General features: G+C 42.0%; 1 protein-coding gene across 5 annotated transcripts in view; it reads left to right on the plus strand.

The window, feature by feature from the left end:
- Positions 1 to 19,989, plus strand: part of LOC128765612 (nck-associated protein 5-like) — a 56,724-nt gene that overhangs the window by 18,643 nt on the left and 18,092 nt on the right. For all 5 annotated transcript variants that reach the window (XR_008415906.1, XM_053876417.1, XM_053876418.1 and 2 more), the window contains exons 3-7: positions 5,799 to 5,889; positions 6,201 to 6,356; positions 12,580 to 12,648; positions 15,310 to 15,348; positions 16,561 to 16,680. Coding sequence is in view for 4 of the 5 variants with exons in the window: in XM_053876417.1 (XP_053732392.1) it covers positions 5,799 to 5,889; positions 6,201 to 6,356; positions 12,580 to 12,648; positions 15,310 to 15,348; positions 16,561 to 16,680 (475 nt within the window). In the remaining variant the exon portion in view is untranslated. The remainder of the gene's footprint in view (positions 1 to 5,798; positions 5,890 to 6,200; positions 6,357 to 12,579; positions 12,649 to 15,309; positions 15,349 to 16,560; positions 16,681 to 19,989) is intronic.

The raw sequence follows: 19,989 nt of genomic DNA on the forward strand, positions 1-19,989 counted from the left end.
CTAACCTAACCCTAACCCTAACCCTAACCCTAACCCTAACCCTACCCTAACCCTAACCCTAACCCTAACCTAACCCTAACCCTAAGATAACCCTAACCCTAACCTTAACCCAAACCCTCACCTAACCTAACCTAACCGTAACCCTAACCCTAACCTAACCCTAACCCTAACCCTACCCCTAACCTTAACCCTAACCCTAACCTTAACCCTAACCCTAACCCTCTAAACCTAACCACAAAAATAAGTACCATATTTTCCAGAGTATAAGTCGCACCTCCAGCCAAGCCATATAAAGAGTGTGACTGATATGTGAAATCATTAGCACATTATTATATTATTTTGTGTTATTTTCACACTGTGCTGTGCAGTTGCGTCTCTACACCCAGGTAGTTGCCAAGGAGATGAAAATGAACGACTTTACAGTAGGACCGTAATAATGTTAACGCTACACGCAACAAAACCGCCTCACTATCAGAGCATAACAACCATGTCCCAAAAACTGCCAGCAGGCTTCACTTTGCAGTGATTCTGATGCTTCGGTAAACGTCTTTCTTTTCTTTAAAAGTTCTTTGTGCTATTGTTATCTGAATAACTGTTAGTTGTTATGTTAGCATACGCACAGCTATTCACACCGTTTTGTGAACTGTTATTTTAAAATTGCATTTGAAGATAGAATGTTGGTTCTTGGTATAAATAAATAGAATAATAATAAATTAATTTCCTCCAAAATGCTACTTATACTCCAGTGCGACTTACATTTGTGTGTGTGTTTTTTTTTTTTAATCTTTATTATATTTTTTTTTGGCTGGTGCGACTCATACTAAATACAATAAAAAAAGAAAAATACAGCACACACAAAAAGTTCCACTTCAATATGCATTAAAAGTGTCACTGTAGGAAGTAAAAAAAAGTTCAAAGGTTGGGTAGAAAGAGGTTGGAGACTCAAATGTTGTTGTTGCGGAGTTGGAGGCCACTTTGCAACAGGGTGCTGGTTGGCATCCGGCACCCAGGATGAACTTAAATCAAATACATAAAATTAAATTATTTCATTTTAAATTAAACACATTTTGACGGGAGCCTATTCAAAATACCAAAATTGGATCTCACCAACCATGTGTTTACCTGCCTGATGCTGCGGGTGGATGGCAGCGGCTGTTTGACTGCTGCACTGTGCAGTATGAGGAGGAGGAGTGGGAGGGGCCTGCTTCCATGCAGGTCATGAACTGACTCTCACATAAACTGCCGAAAGAATTATTTCTGAAGAATTTAAGAAAGGAAAAGAGGGGGCACTTTTCTCTTGCAGGGGAATAAGTGCTGGAGGGGTCCGTCTGTGCGAGTCTGCGACAGTATATACCGTTGGAAAGTTCCAAATAAGAAAATCAATCCACAGTAAAAAAAAGGAATAATACTAAATCACGAGACTAGAAGGAGAAGGGGACAACGCTTGGCTGGCCACAGTCGATGGCAGACAAAAAAAATAGATGTTTCTCCAGCAGAGTCACACTCAAAGTGAAAACCATCCGTTTCTCTGCGCGGAGGTTTCTCCTCCATCACTGTACGTAGCTCAGTGAAAGCCCAAACAAATGACTGTCTGCCACACACCAATATCATAAGTGACACTCGTCCATCACTGGGTTCGACGACGTGGCACTTTGTGAGGTGGCAGTCGGGAAGTGTTTCATTATTGGAGAAGCTCGCGGCATTTCCAGATTGAAGTGCTCTTTGTTAGAGGTGGAGGAAACGGTGAAGTGGGTATTGATCATCCTCCTGGCCTGAGCTGAAGTTGAATGGCTGATATGGCTGCTGATGGAGCTTCGATCACATCTGCATAGACTCAGCCAGCTGTGAGATTAGTTCCTGCTCGGCGAGTGTGAGCCTCAGCACCGCCACCTTTGCCAGGATGAGAAGTCATTTGCGAGACTCAGCCTGAGGGACTGTCAGACAATTAGAAGAGACAAAACTCAGAACTGACAAAAGCCAGCGACACGAGACAGTAATATACAGATGCAACTTCTTTCACAAGCCCTCGACTTTTGAGTGAGCCATTTTTTTAAAGTTTGAGTTTTAGAAGGCTGTTCACAAAGTGCTTCACAGGCAAAACAGCGAAGAATGTTTGTACTTGCTCGACCATGAAGGTGGAGTGAGAGAGTACATACATTCAAATTTCCCCAAAATTGGACCTCACTCGGCTTGATATGCTTAAATGGACACGCAGTGTTTCGCTATTTTTGTGAGGACCTCTCATTGCTTTCCCCAGCCTCTCACCCTCAACCTAACCATCCAAAACATATGGCTCAGCTAAACCAGGACTCTGAACCAAACTTAAATTATATAATACTGAGCCCCCATTTTTAAGTTTTAATCCTCAGTTTGAAGCTTAACCTCATGGGGATCAAGAAAGGGTCCACACAAACAGCAAAAGGTCCCCACAAGAAGGTGTTTTTCCAAGAATAGGTCCCCACAAGTGTAGCTCTACACATACACTGCACAAAGTGGAAACACATCATGGTGCTTGCTGCATACGTCATGTGCTGAGACCTGAAGACATGACTCACTCATTTCACCATATAACTTGTTGAAAACATGTGAAAAGAGTCATATTTCAGAAAAGGTGTTTCCAGGTCCGTTCGAAAAGTGTGTGGTTAGTCAATGTTCTGGATCAGTAAGATGGAAAGGAATTCCACAGTCGGGGGCAGAGCGACTTTAGCCTCAAGACCCTATTGTCGGGAAGAAGGGTCGATGGAAGAGGACGTGTTAATGTGAGGCAGTTCAGCCAGGTGGAAGGCCATGGATCTTAAGAAGAGACATTCGTAGATAATGTGATCCTGAACTGTCAACCAGTGAAGAGTATTGGTCTGTGGACGAGGCTCACGTGGTGATGCAGGTAACACCCAGACTTACTTTTGTTCAGAGCTCAATCCTTCTCCAGACGAAAGTGGAGAAAGTTAAACATAATTTCAATATATCAAAGCCAAAAAAAGGATTCAAATTTAGAACTTGCAACAGTAGTTGCTTCTGTCAGAAGAGGGAGCTTCAGATGACTGGGGAACAGTCTGTTTGTGCTGTCCATTCTTTTAATTGAGCCCAAACTAAAATGACCCTCTGGATCTGACCCTGGATGGTGGAGTCTCAGAGAAACACGGATGGTGAAATAAAAGGTCGGCGGTACATTGTCAGATTATTACTGTGGCTCCGTGCTGAGAGAGAAAGTCAGCAAATGAAAACTACTTCCTCTCGATAACCTTCATCAGAACCTTTCAGCCTCTCCAGTAATTTCATCAAAAAGACAGATCTGCAGAAGCATCCTGGAACACAAAAGAATATCAGGCAGCCTCAAAACCAAGACCTTTCACAGCCTTCTAATCTGTTTATATGGCCACCCTAAAGGGATGCGTGCGGTGATCCGTGCGCTACTATACTTCCTGCTGTCCTTGATGTCCAGGCTGTACGGCGCCCTCTTGTTGTGAATTACGGGCGAAAACTCTCATTGCTCTGTAGAATGACTCCCTTTATGGCAATGGTATAAGTCATGGTAGAAACATAATGCCTCTTTCAAACTGGCAAAAACCGCTGATTCTCATCCCCCTGCTGAGACGCTGCTTCCCTGCGCCACACTGTAGGAAGATTCCACAACAACAGAAAAGTGTCCATTGCGCACTATATGTTATGAATGAATGCGCATTGAGTCTCCAGAAACAGATGATTCCTAAGTGCAGGTTCAAATTTGAATCTGTGCTGAGGAATCTCATCTCATTTCAGCTGGATCTTCAGTCAAATACAATACATTGTATTTGACTTAAGATCCAGCTGTGTGTATATATATATATATATATATATATATATATATATATGTTGATATACTATATGTTTGAACAACTGATATTTGACTTGTTTCATGACGCTACGACAACGTTTTGAGAAGCTAAAACTCCCTCTTTCTCCAGCACTCTGTGAAAACAGTCACGTCTTTTGGACTGACTGTCAATACGTTCATAGTTTAGGAGTTTATTTCCATGGGAACAAATGTGCGACTAAGTAGTTATTTCCTCATCCATTATTGGAACATATGATTAGACAGTCACATTTCTAGTCACCTTAACTCCACCAAGGTTTATTCCATGTGAAAACTGCACTTGTCTCCAGTCATTTCGGCGCGAGACCTACCCAAACACCAAACAGATTTACCCACCTAGTGGTTTGGAGTAACACAGGCTTCTCACTGGAGATGGGCCGGTGAGGCTTTATGACAGTGTTCTCATTTTCAGAACCCACTAGATGGTGCTTGGAACAAGCATTGCAATGAAACCTCACATCATTTTTAAACTGATAGCTTCACCGTCTGACCAGTGAAAACTAAGAAAACGGTTTCATGACTCTTCCATCACTATTTCTCAGTTCAGTAACTATTGAAGGGTTGATCAAAAAATAATTTTCATGGGCCTTGAAAGCAGAGAATTAGAGCTTTCCAAGATCGATCGTAAAAACTTGAGAGGGAGACCAACAGAGAGCGCTGTTGAAGCGTGAGTTAATGAATGTTGTGCTCCAAAACTAGTTGGAAAATGATTTTGTTTTGGTTAGTAGTCTGGATGGGCTGCTCTAAAATCTTAGGAAAACGATTTCAATAAAAACTAAAATATTTTAAACCGTGAGCGCCACCTACTGAGGTGAGAGAAAAAGAAGGACACTGCTTCATGAAGCCTCACCAGCCCATCACTAGTTAGACGCCATTTTGTGAGACTTCTTTCACGATCTTACTGTGCGTCTTGCTCCAAACTCCATACTGCAACTGTTGCTCACAATGAGAGAGACCACCAGGCTGCTCACTCCCATGGTAGGTAAAGTGAATTAAGCCGAGAAGTTAGTTAGACGCCACGAGTGCATGCGGCCAATAAACAAGAGATGCCCTCACCTTCTTGCACACTGTCGTAGGGAGACTCAGATGCAGAATAAGGTATCCTAAGATGTATCATCGGTCACACTGGCAAATTCTAAATGACGTACCGGATGTCGTACCGAGAGAGCAACACATGTCTTTACCCTCCATCACGAACACCAAAAAAAGACCTCAAAATCTTGCACCATGCCAACTTTAGCTTAAAACATACGCCGACTCTATGGAGCCAAAAAGTAGGTTTTCCTTCAGGCGGTTGGGTAGCGGATGCATAAAACAAAGTACCACCATGACAGTGTTTGCTAACCCAATTAATTTGGCTGCGTTCTGTGAATAAATGCGGGAAAACACGAGAACACGCAGAGCCCGGAGTGATCTCAGCGTGCGTTTGCTTCAATGAGGAAGTTGATGACATTAACCGAGAGAAACTAGGACGGCCATTCAGGAGCTGCCGCTCATGATCAGACCAGGCTCGACTTCTGAAAAAGCATAGCCTGGAGTGAAATGTCAGTGAGCAGCAGTATCCCCCGCGGCCAGCGGAGAGGGTGATTTCATTAAAGGCAAACATCTTTGCAGGGTTACTGGAGCGACAAAGCTTGAGAACACAACACGTATAAAGTGCGCGAGGTTATTCATGATCAGATAGTGGTGGAATGTTTAACCCGAAGCAATGACACTGTGAGATCTTGACTGCCTCCTGGAGGATGGAAACTATAGTGCAACTGTGGTTTCAGTGCTTTTAAGTAATGATTCAAACACCTATAAACAGGATACATTATGACCACCTGTCAAATGAATTGGTGACACCTCACTGAAGTAGTTGTCAGCAACTCATGATAGCAACTCACCAACAATCAGAAGACATGATGATACACTCCAGCATGTTTAACAGTTGTGTGCTTCACAGCATGGAGGAGACAGTGCGGACTCTGCTGCAGAACCAGGACTCTCTGGAGGGCCCTAAAGTGGACCCCCTGGACCTCATGAAAGCATACAAGGTAAAACAAAAGAGCTCAACACTCCCTCACTAGCTAGAAACTAGCTAAGAATTTGAAGTTCAGTTTTAAAGTAGCAGAAGTGTAACTCCACATTTGTCAAAGGTGTGTCTTGTTGACTGAACAGGGCTGAAGAAGTTTCCCTAAACTTGAGAGTCAAGCTAAGTTCTCTGCATGCCTGCGGTCACGGCTGTTTGTCAGAACCCACTGCTTTTATTGCAGCTGCGCTCAGCCTTTATGAAGGATTTATTTTTCATTTCTTTGTGACTCTGAGGCATGCATCATCCCTCATCCTCTTTGTCTCCGCTTTCCAGGACAAACTCCTGGAGGAGATGTGGAAGCAGCAGGACAGTCTGGAGGGTCCAGCGGCTACAGTGGCAGACCCGTCTGCCTCGCCCGAGGCCGGCAGTGGATCGGAGGAAAGCTCAAAGGACAGCAATCTGCTGCTCGAGCGACTCCGTGCCTTGGAGGTAACAAGATCACATCGTGCAGGTCTATTGTCTGTGTGTACAAGTTCACCTGCTTCATGCATCCTTATTTACCCAGGCGCTTGAAAACAATCCAACATGCTTCTTTCTTCTCCCCGTGGATTTTACATTGAGTTGTTGAACAAGGCTGATGAGGATCATGGGCTTTGGAATCCTGTGGTACTTTACTCAATACCCGGCTTTTAGCTGGGATTTTTAAACAGGGCATCCAAAGCCCTGCCCCCAGTCCATTCCCCTGCCAGCACACCATGTTAACAACTGACTTGGGGAGTGTGAGGAATGGGCTTTGTGCCGCAAAAAAAAAAAAAAAACGCTGAAATACTCCTCCCATTAAAAAGCTATGAGTTAGTTTTGTAAACGATTGTTTAAAGCAGCGTTTTTCAACTGGGGTGCAGCAGCACACTGGTGCGGCATGTCAGGTGTGTGGGAACATGATCCAGTTTCACCTCATTTGTCTGGAGATAGAGGTGGGCGATATGATGACATTAAATCATAAACAATTTGGACGTGTAGACGAGTGACCAACGTGAGCAGATCACATGGATCACATGGATTCTACTGTAGAGCTACAGTGTGTTGATGCGCTGACTTGTCCGTCAGTCAAAGCAGCGCTGCTGTGGTGCGCGGCGCTCCTCTTCCCTCACTCACAGCGAAGAAGCCGCTCACATGCGCAACTCGCACGTGTTTATAAACCTGATGCGCCTCTAACTTGACCACACACTTTCACCACAGAACAATGGAGGGAGGGATCCTTGTCTTACCCGCGGCGCCAAAGACTGTCTCTGCAGCAGAGCTAACGGCTAACATGACGTCTCATTTCAAAACTTTACTGATACTCATGCACTGGTAAAGTTTGCCTTGTGGTTTAAAAGTTGGCAAAAAACTAAATGCACAACAAAATAATTGTGCTCCAAAATGTAAATAGAGAAAGAATAATTGTTTTTATGAAGCAGGTTCAATGATAAGGATTTGTCTGGAAACCCAAAACTACAATAAAACCATGCAAAAGAGAAGTGGTAAAAGCGAAACAGTAATTTAAGTAAACAAATAAATAAATCATGATACATATATCCATATTGACATTTCAAACAAATACATTTTCTGCAATTTGTTTCTGCAAATAACCTGGCAAAATGACAACTGAGTGTCAGTAGCTACAGTTTTTCACAAATGAATAGGGATTTTTTATCGGACTGTGTCTCGAAGTGCGCTACGAGGTTCCTTTGGTGGTGTTCCCTGGGATTGTTTCAATGAACCCAGGGTCCCGTGGCTTGAAAAAGGTTTAAAACCACTGGTTTAAAGTGTGGAATTTATCTGCGGTATACTCCTATCATCAACCTCAGACATGCCATCAATCACGGCGTGCTCCCATGACGTGACTCACGAGATGTAGATAACCGCGAATAACATGGCGGCCACCATGGCTAAGTTACGGCTGCAAAAGGGTGGAGAATCTGCGAATTTCTATCATAAAATTACCAGGAGGAAACTCTCTTTTCATGGAAACCAGTGTGATGACACTGCGAGTACGGCGTCACAAAGGCACTAATAATCCGACATTTAGGGCGTCTATCTGAGAAAAACTGGGCGTCCGGTATTTCATGTTCTGCAGCCCCAGCTAAAAGCCTGCTCAGCATAATGGAGAGCCAACTTTAACTGCATAAATGTGGCTGGTACAGCTGGGACATGAGCTGCAATGCCAACAAGAAAGGTTGGTGAACAAGAAAGGAGGCGTTGCTTGGGGTCAAAATATGTTTTGTACTCCAAACCCTAGTAATGTAAAGGACGCTCCTGCCAGTAATGAGAGTTTTACAGCTCTAAACCTGTGACACAATGAGTCGATTGTTGCTACGCAGACTGAACCGAAGTGAGCATCAACTTTATCAATTAACCGGTGAAATGTAGGGGCCGTCTTTCACTCGTATGGAGACGAGAACCGCAGAGAAGCTGGTTATTAGCGAGTCAGTGCAACGCCGTACATGAAACAGATTGTGCTAAAAATACGTCTGACCGAGATCACGCTCCTCTCCGGTGCTTCACACCAGCGCCGACTGGCCAGGCCGGTTTAAATATTGCAGAGGATGCAAGAGCTTTACGCGGAGGAGGACGAGCAGCAGAAGCAGAGGTGCGAGTCTCGACCAGCGGGCGATAATTAAACCACTGACAGGCTAGTTAACATTCAGAATCGCTGTTCCAGACCGAGCGCAGTATCTGTCACAGCTTCCCTCCAGGAAAACGGTAATGGAAGTCGCCATCTGTTCGGGGCTCTGCGACACCACCATTACTGACCCCACCAGCACCTCCACCGAGGGAGGAACAGTCGGCGCGACTGCTCGTCCTCTCCAGAAGAGACAGTGAAAGCACAAGTTCATTAATGGGGTTAATGAACATTTGCACGCTATTAATATTTAAGATGAGCTGCTACAGCCGTGCTATGCACAGTGTCATTTCATACTGCTCTCTCACCCTTCAAAACTGCTTTCAGTTTCTAAAATTCTGATAATTTAAAGCAAAAAAAGTGTCAGAATATTAGTTTATGACAAACACTGATCAGTGTTAGACAGGATTTTGAATGAAGGAATTAGGGCTGGGATTCCAACATAGTACACAAAAATAATAAATAATAACACAAATGAATCACATAAAAAGGTGTTACCGGCCTCAGACCTCGGGGTACGTGGGCGGAAGCAGCAGACTTAAGGGCGCCGTGAATCTATAAGTGAGGAGGCACACTTAGGTGTTACTGCTATTTTACAAAAGTAACATAAAGTTGAACATTTCAAAATTAAAGTTGCAGGTAGAAAATTCAGCTGCACCAGCTGCTGTGTCCGTGAAATATTTACATACTGTAGCGGGACTCCGAGACAGAGAGCAATGCATTGGTGAAATTTTCCATCCTGGATGTTTACAAAAGTTTCACATTCAGGTGGCTCACGAACAGCGACACCAAAACGGCGACGGAGCCGTCCATTTTGGTGTCTCCGTGTAAACAATACCTGGAAAAGGCTGATCGTCTAGCTAGGTGAAACTTATGATAATATTCTAATAATATCCTTCTGAATGTCACGCTCGGACCGATGGTGGTTGCTAAGCGTCAGCTGCCCTAACAGCCTGGGAACCACTGGTCTGACTTTCATGAGCACAGAAAACTCTCCGTGCTCAGTCAGGTTCAGGAGCTTTTTTGCATGTGCAGCAGGATGCAAACTTTACATGACAGACTGAAAGAAGCTCCACAGCAAACATGCCGCTGCTTAGTGAGCAGTGAGCAGGGAGGAGCGGACGCATCACAACCAGCGGGGCTTCATCCGAGCGCTGGCTGTCACACGTGATCGGTTGTTGTGATCGGCAGTGTCAGGCATACACGATCTGTGACCGATCGATCAGAGCATCCCTAATGTTTACCTGCACAGTCAATGAGGACAGCCCACTTAAGAGATGCTCTGCACAGCCAGCAGCGATTTATTCACTGCTGAGCTGCGCATGCGTCGCTCACTTACTTCATGGCGCATGTGCACCACCTACTGGCTCAGTCATGCACTTTTTAACACAGCAGAAAACGATTTATCTATATACTTTGGGTGTGTACTTTAGAAAATGGGGCTGTATATTAAAAAAAACAAACAAACAGATTTTGTAACCCACGACGCTGGGAACATTTTTCAGCCATCAATTCAATTAATACATTGTGATGTGAAATATCCATGATAAAGTAAAGTTAATGAGATTGCAATGATGGGCGGAAAATTTAAGTGTAAAAAGGAGAGAAGTGCAAAAAATATTCTGGGTACATGTTTATGTGCACAGATTCAACTTCAATTTGATGAGTTGATGAAAATGCAAGCAATTTATTCTAAAAAATTTATTTATTTATTTGGAATTATTGATCGTAAGATTATATATATATATATATATATATATATATATTGTTTTAATCAGGTTTGAAGGATTCTAAAGGAAATGAAATGTACCATTAAAGCTGTGCATAGGTTTTTGTTTTGTTTTTTTTTTCTTTTTAAAAAGGACCACATCTACTTCGCTGCTTGAACGATAAACTCTACTCTAGACTGCCGAAATCGCGAAGAGAGCGGTGGAAAAGAGCAGAAGTGCTGTGTATAGTAGACCCTCAGGACTCTTCTGGCTGCGTCAGCACCACAAACGTTCTGCTGTCGGTGAAAACGCTCTCACTGACTTACAGTGGATTCAACTGCTGCGGTGCGACTGCAGACCTCTGTGGAACTTGTGTGTGGTTATTTTGAAAACTTTACACAAATGAAAAAGTATTTCAAGTTCTTCACACAGCGCAGAGTTATAAAGACTTGAACCCACCCACTCTTGGATTCATTTTCAGAAAAAAAAAATACAGATCAATTAGGCGCGTGTGGGTAATTGAAGTGGCATCTTTGCCCGGCTGCAAAACTGCTTAATTGCTAGTTTTCAGATCGATAATGTGAAGTGTTTTTGGAAAGTGCCCAGAAAACATTTCACTTATGATTCGCAGAGGAAGTGAGTAAAATCGAATTAGTAAATTTTTGAAAACATCATGCGCCTCCTGCTGCTTCCTCATGCTGCAAGTGTTTTGTTAAACCAGAGGGAGAACCTGGTGGTAAACAACAAGAAAAACACCACTTGTTTTGGTCTTTGAAAACCAAAGTCATGCTTGCCGCAGCATCTGGAGAATAAGTCGAGGGTGTTGAGAACTGATGAGACGTGCGTTAAATGTGCCTTGTGCACATTATTCATCTGTATTCTCCAAATAGACTCAGCTACGATACAACTTGAGCAACTATGCTAGAGCTTTGCACTTCGGATGGGTCAGTTCAGATGCAAGAAAGTCTCCGGTTGGAGATATATATATATATATATATATATATATATATATATATATAGAGAGAGAGAGAGAGAGAGAGAGAGAGAGAGAGAGAGAGAGAGAAAGAGAGAGAGATGGACGCATACATACATTTAGACAACAAAATATTGTTTTTTTTGCATCACTTTGACAATAGCACAATAAATCACGATGGTGGCGATATACAAGTTTATTTAAATTACAGCTCTTTCAGTGTCTAGAAAATATTTATATTAGAATATCAATGTGATAAGAATTTCAAGTACATTCAGAGTAGTGGAAACCCTGGCCATTGTGTAGTGAAAAACATCCCTGAACAAAAGCAAACAGATGCTTTTGTTTGCTTTTGTTCAGGGATTCCTCCATGTTTGTTGTTGTTGTTATCATCCTAGCTGCCACGTGTCTTGTGCATCAGTGTGATCAGTGGACCAGGAACTCCTGCACTTACAAAGGTTCCCTGTTGTCTGGAGAACAAACTTTTCAATTAAATAAAATAAAATTTAAACAATTAAATGTGATTAAAATATTTTCACACATTTTTTGTTGTAAATTTAACAATTTATATCGTATTTAACTTGTTAAAAAGTCCCACCACTAATATATATATATATATATATATTAGTGGTGGGACTAATATATATATATATATATATATATATATATATATATATATATATATAATCTGCTGTGAAAAGTCAGAAATCTCCCGCTGCAGTGGTTGTTACAACACCATAATGGTGATATAACTACAGCTGAGTACCAACAGTGAAGGCGTCCATGACTTATGTGTTCATCATTTTGGGCTATAATCACACTCTAGGTCCTCAGGGCTCAGGTGGATAAAGGTCGACTTTCATCTGGACTTTTCTGACCTTATCACACTCTGGCCTTTTAAACACTGCTGCACAAATCCCAGTCTGTCCAAACAGACCCACATGTGATGAAGCAGCTCCGACTCTCCCCCGAACGACCCGTCCGACGCTCAGCTCCCTGATTTCCAGCCGTATCTGGTATCTGCCCTCAGCTCAAAGCCGTGCGGCACCTCCACTCACGAGTTCTAAGATTTACTGGATTAATCATTTAAGTGGAGAGTCGCCTCCCTGAGTTTCCTGACAATGGGTCCCTGCTTGCTGTTGGGCACAAACCTCTGTCAGTAATTGAATTATAGCTGCGGCACTGGAGCCTCGAGCGGAGGCTGAGATTTAAAGCATCATTCATTTGGAAAAGTCTCTCGTTCAATACGCCGTGGAAAGAGCCAGATCTGTCTCAGTGAGCGCGACAATAACTGGAATATTAACTCCTGAACACTGCGTTATTGTCCAGATGATTTGAATAACGTTGCCTTGTTTGCTTCTGCAGGCGGAAAACTCGGCTCTGTCCCTGGAAAACGACAACCAGAGGAAACAGTACGAACGATGCCTGGATGAGGTGAGTCTCTCACTTACAGTCGTTTGACAAACAGCAGTACTACAACCTGATGAGGAGAATAACAATACAGCATAACAATACACTTTTACTACAGTCCAACAAAAAAATCTATGTTTTGAAATTTCAAAACACTATGTTTGGGGGTGGATAACTAAACCTGACCACTTTAACAGTCACCAAACAATATAAGAAAGAACATTTGGGGTCTGGTCTTCCTGTTTTCTACTGAGCTGGTGAGGCTTCGTGAAACAGTATTGTCATTTTCTGAGCCCACTAGATGGTACTCTCTGCCCAAAAACCTTTGGCAATTTGTAACCAGGAGTGCCACCATCTGTGCTCTGAAAATCACGGCACTGTTTCATGAAGCTTCATCTCTAGTTGCAGCCCCCGGATATCTTGATTTGGTAAAAAAAAACATTTCGTTAAAGGCATCAGATGGTAAGAGCTGAGTGGTAGGACTTGGATTATGGCACCAGCAATATTGTACCTGGAAGGTACCGGAAGCCACACACTGTAAAAAACACTGAAAAGATATATAAAAACGCACAGTAGGTGATCGCTGCCTTGTGAGGAACTGAGCTGCAACTAGGGCTGTGTATTGTCATGGTACCTTGCAGGAGTTTTGATACAATACATTGCAATATATTCCAAGACTGTAAGTTCAGCAATGTGTTGTAGTATTTGCTAACAAAAGCCACCATTGTTTGTAGGGGAAATCAGATAATGCAGTACAATATAAAGTGCATGAAAACAAGTTTATTGTTGTGAAGTAAGTCCAGAAAGACTTTCAGTTATATTTCACAGTCCAATAGTGATATAATATAATAATGACCAGCTTCCTTCATCAACAAAATAACTCCATTGTGCAGAAAGAAAACGTTTTTAGTACTAAACACCATATATTTATGTATTAAATATTGACTTGATTTATGTATTTTATTGCCAAAATATCCAGACAATATCACAGTCAAGTATCACAATATTTGAGTGTATCGATATTTTGTTACACTGAGATAAAAACTGAGGTCAAAATGTTCAGACAAAACAAAATTGTGTAGTCATGAGCCACTACAGAATAAGATTCTTCAAACTGGGAACACACCAATCCCCATGTTTTTTTCAAACTCTTTTAGCTTTACAAGGATATTTATTGTTGATTGTGTTTTTCAAAAGACAACTTGAGGTAAGTATAAGACCAGAAAAGGAAGTTAGGAAAACTGGGGGGGGAAAAATCTCCCATTCTTACTTATTCAAGGACTGACCCCAGGTGTTTCCTCATGAGTCCCCACTCTCCCGATGTCCAGGTGAGATAAGGAGTTGCTCCTACATCATGGGGAGTCCAGCCACCATTCAATCTCCCAAATTCAATGTTTGAGCACCTGAACGTGACCAAGCATCACTGATGTCTCAACACAGTCCACTACTACCACGTCCAGGGCCGAGAATGACTGGCTTGAAAAGACATGAGTACGATGGAAGGATGGAGATGGAGCGTTCCCAACAAGACTCCTGTCTGCTCTCACTGTGTCACTTCCACACTCCAGTCTACTCTGTGTCCGTGTGCATCGTCGATGCATCTCCCACGAGACTTGAGCTCTCAGGTCGGAGACAGAAACTTTCCATCGTGGGATTAATTTCTGCTTTATTAAGCTGAGCGAAACAGTTGGAGCGAGTTCTTTAATGAAAAAACTTTTAAATGAAATTGTTTAGTGGAGAATTATTAAACTTTCATCCGAATCAAACACCAATTTGCGTTTTGTGAGTGATTTATTGCAAAGATTTGATTTTTTTTTCATCAAACAAAGTACATTTTTGCATGATTTATGTTCATCATAGAGTGACATTTTGCCTCAGCAGTACACTGTGTCTTTTGCCCTTCAAAACAGGAAGTTCCCTACTGCAATTCTCAGTCTGTAAAGCTGTTGCTGTCTCAGTTTCCTTCCCAAATTCCAACAACATTGAGGTATAACTGGTGACTAAGCTTGAGATGCAACAACTGTCTTGGAACCTCTTGCTTTGTGAAGCCAAGATCAACTCTGGCCTCACAATCTACTTAAAATTGCAAACAAACTATATGGTCGTAGTTTATTTACGGCTGTTGAGAGAGTGAACTTCGGGTGACTATTCAAGTTTAAAACCTTAAGCCGCAAATGCACATATGAATAAGCAGTTTGTTTCAGGTAATAAATGTTCCCTCATCTAAAGTGTGGCCAAATTTTGTTCACATTATCAATCGTGATGGGCTGGTGAGGCTTCATGAAACAGTCTGATCTGAAACCGTCAAAATCTTCAGATTTGAACAGTGATTTCATTGAAACCTCACATCATTTTAAAACCAAGAGCGCCACCTTCTGTGCTCTGAAAATGAAGACACTGTTTCATGAAGCCTCACCAGCCCATTGCTAGTTTGCGTTATCGCACAGTGCTGTGTTTATTTACTTTGTGGCAATGCACTTCATTCTTGCACTGCTATTCTTCAAGCACTTCACTACCATTGGGTGAAAAGGGCCACTAGCATCTGAAACCTAAATCCTAAGCCTGGCAAAACAACCTGGTCAGCTGTGGCAAGCTCTCTCTCTTATCAATACTTTTCTAGAACACGTTATTTTGTGTTAATTCCATCTGTTACAGATGATTGATAATAACACTTTCTGTTCCCAGGTGGCAAACCAAGTGGTCCAAGCTCTGCTCACACAAAAGGTCTGTCCCTCACTTTTTTTTTTTTGGTGCTGTATTATAGTTATCAATAAAGACTGCTCAGCATAATCTGTTTCAGTAGTGATAGTGATTCACGATGCAGCACTTCATGATGCAGCACAAACAGATTTATACATAGTTTTGTTCCGATGCTATTAGCAATTAACTTGGATAAATAAGGAATATTTCAGTCGTAGTGTTGAGTGGCATGTCGATTATCATGATCATTTAAATCGTGAATACATGAAAGAACTGAGATAAGTATTGAACTGAATGAGCTTATTCATCTCTGTCGATGGTCAGTAAAGTTTCAGTAATGGATTGTGCTGACACAGATACATTTTGCTGCAGATACTTTTATTAACATCATAAACACAACTAGTACATAACAAAATATGATCTTTCAAAACACTGGATAATTCTTCTCTGGAAAGTTTCCTCTATCACTCACACACTCACTCACTCAATATTAATAAAGGCTTATGATAGTTGCTATTAGAATTAAACTTCACTCAGACGGCTTCCAATGATGGAGAAAAACAAATTCAGTTCGATTTAGGGTTCAGTATTTAACACAACACTAAGTTTTCACAAAGGCTGAAGTGAAAATGAGTGATTGAAAATCCCCAAAAAACAAACCAAAACAGTGAATATTCCCAACAAAAAAAAAATTCCCTGAGGTTCTGAGAGAAGTCCATAACCAGGGCGAGTAAATAAAATAAAGCGGGGAAGAGTCTCAACACAGTGTGAGTGACAGCTTGAGTGACAAGAATGAAAAAATCCAGTGGAGGTTTGTCCCCAACAAAAACAATGTATATATTAATAATCCAACCAGGAACCTCCACCAGGTATGGATCCAGGCTTTTCCTATTGCATCTTATAGTTGCCACCACCATATTCCATTCACAAAATAGTATTGAAAATGAACATGATATTGGCCTCAACAGGTGCTTTTTATCATTTACCTGACACCATAGATCATCTGTTGCTTTGTGTATTATCTGACACAAATAAGGTTGAGGGCTCATGAGGGAGGAGATATTTAAATATCTACGGCTGGCTGTTATCGAGAGCATACTAGACATGTCATATGCTTTTCAATATTTGTAGCACTGACTGCAAGGATGTCGAGTCATGTCAGACTGTTTTTTTTTTAAAGAGTCACTGTTGTTTTGTCTGTGTGAGTCCAAAGTTTTCATGTTTCTTGGTCCTCAGGATTTGAAGGAAGAATGCGTGAAGCTGCGGACACGTGTGTTTGACCTGGAGCAGCAGAACCGAATACTGAGCGTGCTGTTTCAACAGCGTGTCAAAATGTCCGCCGTTCCCGTCTCCCAGGTGGGTGCAGCACAGTGAAGTAGCTCGGAGATCCAAACCTCCACTGACAGACCTCAGAGGAAATGTCAATATTCCATGAGCACCGACTCTCTCCGCACGCAAAAAAACTAAACGTGCGTCCAGTTAGATGAAGAATTATCCGAGGCAGGGTCACCATGGAGTCCGCTCAGGTCAGGCCCGACTCTCTCGCTGCTGCTGCTGCTTCCTCTCCGCTAATTAAGTCGTCATTTTGGCTGAGATTGATAATGAAGTTGGGAGACAGAGCAAGAAGTTTCATGGGGGAGATTTAAGTGTGCAAACTTTTATATGCAAAATCCATCCACTGTGTAGCGGCATACTTTTACAGGAGCACAGACTCACTCACACTACATCCTGCTTCATGCACCCAAAACACTTCAAGGTGAAGTTCTGGTGTAAATTTTACAAGACTTGGTGGACAGGACACACATCACGCTTTGACTGGAGAATCAATGCCACCTCTATAATTCAAGCTCCACTCCAGGTGTTGACAGGCGGAGCTTGTTCAGACTGGATAAACAGACGATTCACATTAGCTTAAAGTCGACTCACAGACACCATTCCTGTCAGTCGAGATACGAGCGAGCACATTTTTGCCTCCCTGAAATCTGACATGTCTTTCCATAATTCATCACTCCCGCATGTAGAAATGTCACAATTTCCATTCGGCTGCAATTAAAAACTGCGGAATTAATTCCGACGCCTTTCAGTGGAGCGATTCTGATGGGTGTTGCTTAACAGCGTGACGCGTCTCCTGCGGCGAAACCTTCAGACCAACATCACTGTGAATAATTGATGCTTTTGATGGACAGTTTATATTTTTATTTCCTGACACGTTTGGGCGTCAGATGGTGGATGTTGATAGGAGCGGTGAGATGGATGATGTGCACAACCGTGGATTACCGTTTGAAAAAGCATATTTAAATCCGACAAGTACAAGAATATAAGGCAGTATTAAGTAGTTGTAGTACTCAATACAGTACAAGTGCCACTAGTGGGCGATGCTATGACTAGCAAAACAATAATATAACTAGGTATAATGAGTCGTAGTGAGGAATCGGGATCGGAAGACTGTACTGAAACTTACTGAACAAGGCGAAGGTCACACTCATGTTTACCCTTTCGTGTAAAGGTCAAACTTCCAGTCAGGCCTGGATGAAACATCTGTATGCACTGTGTAGGAGGCACTGGGCAGCAGGAATGCTACATGCTGACATTTTTAAGTTGAAGTCATAAAAGTATATTTGTTTTCTCAAAAGGGGGATTAAGCAGATCTCTCTGTTCTAGTAGTGCTTCTTCTTCTTTCACTCTTTTCTCCTCACTTTGCCCTGAAACACAGTGCCGCACCTTTATTCTAAGGTTCACTTAAAACAGAGAAGAGAGAAAACCGGAGTTCAGTGAGCGAAAGGTTCCTCCATTTAAGAATGGAAATAGCGTCTGGTGATGCTGCATGCAAAGATAAATGGTTCATTGCACGTCATGGAATACCATTTATAAAACAGTTGAATACACCACAGGTGTTTATAAGTTGCTGATCCTGCTAAAAATGAATCCCAAAGATGCAGTGACAAATCGAAATAAAACATCAATAGATTTTTGTAACTGCATATACTACCTAAAGGGAGCCACACACAAAATGAAAATTGGGTATTTATTTTGTCCTGATTTTGCTTCTTTCGGACCAAAGATGGTAAACACCCGCGTATCTTAACTCTCGTGAGATAATCCTAACAGAGAATCTTTATGTCTGGGATGATTTCAGAGTGAATTTGACACGATAGTTGCCTTTGAATATCATTGGGACTTTAGTTGCGCAAGCATCAAATGAGCTCCAGCTATTTAGTTATTAAGATGTTTCTAAGAAACACACATAGATTATTATTAGATAGATATTATTCGTTGGTTCCAACGCCTTGTAGACAACGTGATGGAAACACACTAAAGCTAAAGCAGGGCGATAAGGTCTTGAATCCATGACCAATGTATTTTGGCTGCATGTCAATATTCAATGTAGAAAAATACGAAGGGCACCGTATATATGCTTGTACTCTTTAGTATCTCCTTGTGATGAAGTTGTTGCTGCTGCTGAAAGTAGTGGAAAAGTTTGGTCGTGTAGATCTACTGACTGATGGCAACTCTTGTGGTGGCACATCTCTCACTTTGAATCCAAAACATTGTCAGGTATTTAACAGATCCACTGTTGGTTTGGCTTCAGAATGAGTTTTTATTTGATATTTTATCAATATAGCTCTAACATCTATCTCCTAACTCCTACCAAAAGACCATTTCTCAATAATTCCCAGTGACAGGTGTGTGACTTGCTCTTCATGGCAAGATTTTCCACATCAACAACCCAAGACAATAAACCAGGAAATCTCCCTAAACTAATCCCAAACACATTCCAGCAAAACATACTGAGATTCTCAGGGATGCTGTACTCCATAAGCATCATCCTGAGCTTGAAAAGTCACGGTTCCTTGTATGGCTTCACTCAAGGATTGTGTTATTGGGTGCTTGAAACACCAGGAGCAGAGTTGTTCCGCTTGTTTGGACTCCTGCTGCTCTGACACCCGAGTGCAGTACAGAACATCTTATTAGAGTCCAGCTTTGCCCGTCAGCCAAAACACAGCGCTGACCGGCCCGAAGCGCTACAGTGAGAAAAAGACAGTGAGGTCTGAAGGGGTGATGCTTGTAATGAAGCGGACGGCTAGGTGGAGTGGGAGCAGTGAAAAAGTTACAGACAGAAAAGTTGACATAGAGTCAATATTGTAAAATAAGTGCAGATCAAAATGACATAACTCTCGGCTGAGTTTAAATTTTATTTAAGATGGAAATAATGAGGACAACAAATATTTATAAGAGAAGTATTGTGATTTAATCTTTATTCTGAACAATTGAAAAGTTCAATAGAAAACCATACACAATAATATCTAAAAATAACACCATAGAATGAACAGAAAAAGTCAACAGTTTTTATATATTGATGCACGTCTGTCTCATAATATTGTATTGTTTTTGGTATTGGATGATCTGTTTCTGGCATGTGGCAAGTGTACAAGTAACATCCGACTTACAATACGGGATCGGTTCCGACCAACCGGTCGTAAGTCGGATTGGGCGTAAGTCGAATGCCATTCAAAATAGCCGACGCGAGGGTTATAGGTGCTACTGCAGTGGTAGATGGCTGTGTGAGAGTGAGATGCTGGGATACTGTGCTGCTGTAACAGTCGTGCACGTTGCCAGGCTGCTGCGTGCTGCGGTGCCAGACATTGAATTAAAAAAAATAAGCCC

The sequence above is a fragment of the Synchiropus splendidus genome, chromosome 10, assembly GCF_027744825.2.
Source record: "Synchiropus splendidus isolate RoL2022-P1 chromosome 10, RoL_Sspl_1.0, whole genome shotgun sequence".
Lineage (NCBI taxonomy): Eukaryota > Metazoa > Chordata > Actinopteri > Syngnathiformes > Callionymidae > Synchiropus > Synchiropus splendidus.